This window comes from Rhagoletis pomonella, unplaced genomic scaffold (genome assembly GCF_013731165.1).
Source record: "Rhagoletis pomonella isolate Grant_MI unplaced genomic scaffold, Rhpom_1.0 Rhpom_scaffold_28447, whole genome shotgun sequence".
In the NCBI taxonomy this organism is placed as follows: domain Eukaryota; kingdom Metazoa; phylum Arthropoda; class Insecta; order Diptera; family Tephritidae; genus Rhagoletis; species Rhagoletis pomonella.
Genome location: NW_023486873.1, coordinates 1 through 1,286, shown reverse-complemented (window position 1 = coordinate 1,286; position 1,286 = coordinate 1). Strand labels below are relative to the sequence as shown.

General features: G+C 36.9%; 1 protein-coding gene across 1 annotated transcript; it reads left to right on the top strand.

Annotated features, from left to right (window-relative positions):
* Window positions 1-502: 502 nt before the first annotated feature.
* On the top strand, window positions 503-1,258 carry LOC118732792 (putative nuclease HARBI1; the record flags this gene model as incomplete). The annotated part of the gene is made up of 2 exons (XM_036461903.1): window positions 503-829; window positions 888-1,258. Coding segments are annotated over exons 1-2 (648 nt in total), but the record flags the coding sequence as incomplete, so codon positions are not given.
* Between the last annotated feature and the right edge of the window lie 28 nt (window positions 1,259-1,286).

The following is a 1,286-nucleotide window of genomic DNA, read 5'->3' as shown; positions in this document are numbered from 1 at the left end:
TAGGGCTGGTTTCTCCAACTCAACTTAACTTAGTTAAGCCATTTTTTGGGCTTATTCATTTTCACCATCTAGGCTAACCTAAGCCGAAAGTTAGCCTACCCTTTAGTTGGCTTATTCTTGACATACGACAGTGTTGCTGTAGTGCACAATGTAAATGGAAGAAATAGTACTTATTTCGTTTGTACAGCTATAGCAACCCCGCTATAATAATCTTGGCGTCTTTATTTGAAGTGGTTTATATTTCTGTGTTAAATGTAAATTTTTGTAAATAATAATGGATTTTGTAGATTCAGATGAAAGTGATTTCGATTTTGATGTTCTACAAGTAATCCTTCTTCGACGAAAAAGAAAAATAAAAGAACGTCCTGATTTTTTTCATTATTACGATGATGTTGATTTTCGTGATCGATTTCGTATGTGCAAAGATGCTGCTTGGTTTATTTTTTCTTTAATAAAAGAAAAAATTTATATTGTAACACGGTAAGATCATATCATTTGACGAATGTAAATGTTTTTTTCCTAAATTACTTTTCCATTGGCAGCAACAACGCTATGCAACCACATCAAATGTTTTTCATTACACTCAGGTTCTATGCATCAGGATCTTTTCAGCAAACTGTGGCAGATCTTTGCGGCGTTTCAAAAACAAGTGCATCACGGGCTATTAAACTTGTATCTCATCATATTGCTTCTTTACGGGCAGATTTTGTTAAACTCCCTGAGACGGAACAGGAGCGTTTGAGCACACAGGCTGCTTTTAAAGAAATTTCAAATTTTCCGCGTGTAATTGGCGCAATGGATTGCACCCATGTTAAAATCATGTCGCCAGGTGATTATGTAAGATTACTAGTTAAAAAAACAATAGTAATAGCACCATTTCTATACAGGAGGTGATGATGGTGAAGTCTTTCGTAACAGAAAGGGTTTTTTCTCGTTCAATGTGCAAACCATATGTGATAGCAATTTAAAAATATTAGACATTGTTGCCCGATGGCCAGGATCGGTTCATGACTCAAGGATTTTCCGTAATTCGCGTATTTGCTACCGATTGGAGGCGAAGGAATTTCTAAATGCAGTCATTGTTGCTGACAGTGGTATTGAAAAAACGAACGTCGTGTTGACGCCGCTTTTAAATTGTAGAAATAGAGCAGAAAATCTGTATAATGAGTCGCACATCAGAACCCGAAATTGTATTGAGCGCTCATACGGTGTCTGGAAGCGCAGATTTCCCGTGCTATCCATGGGGATTCGAATGAAGGTCACGACAGTTCCTTACATTATTGTTG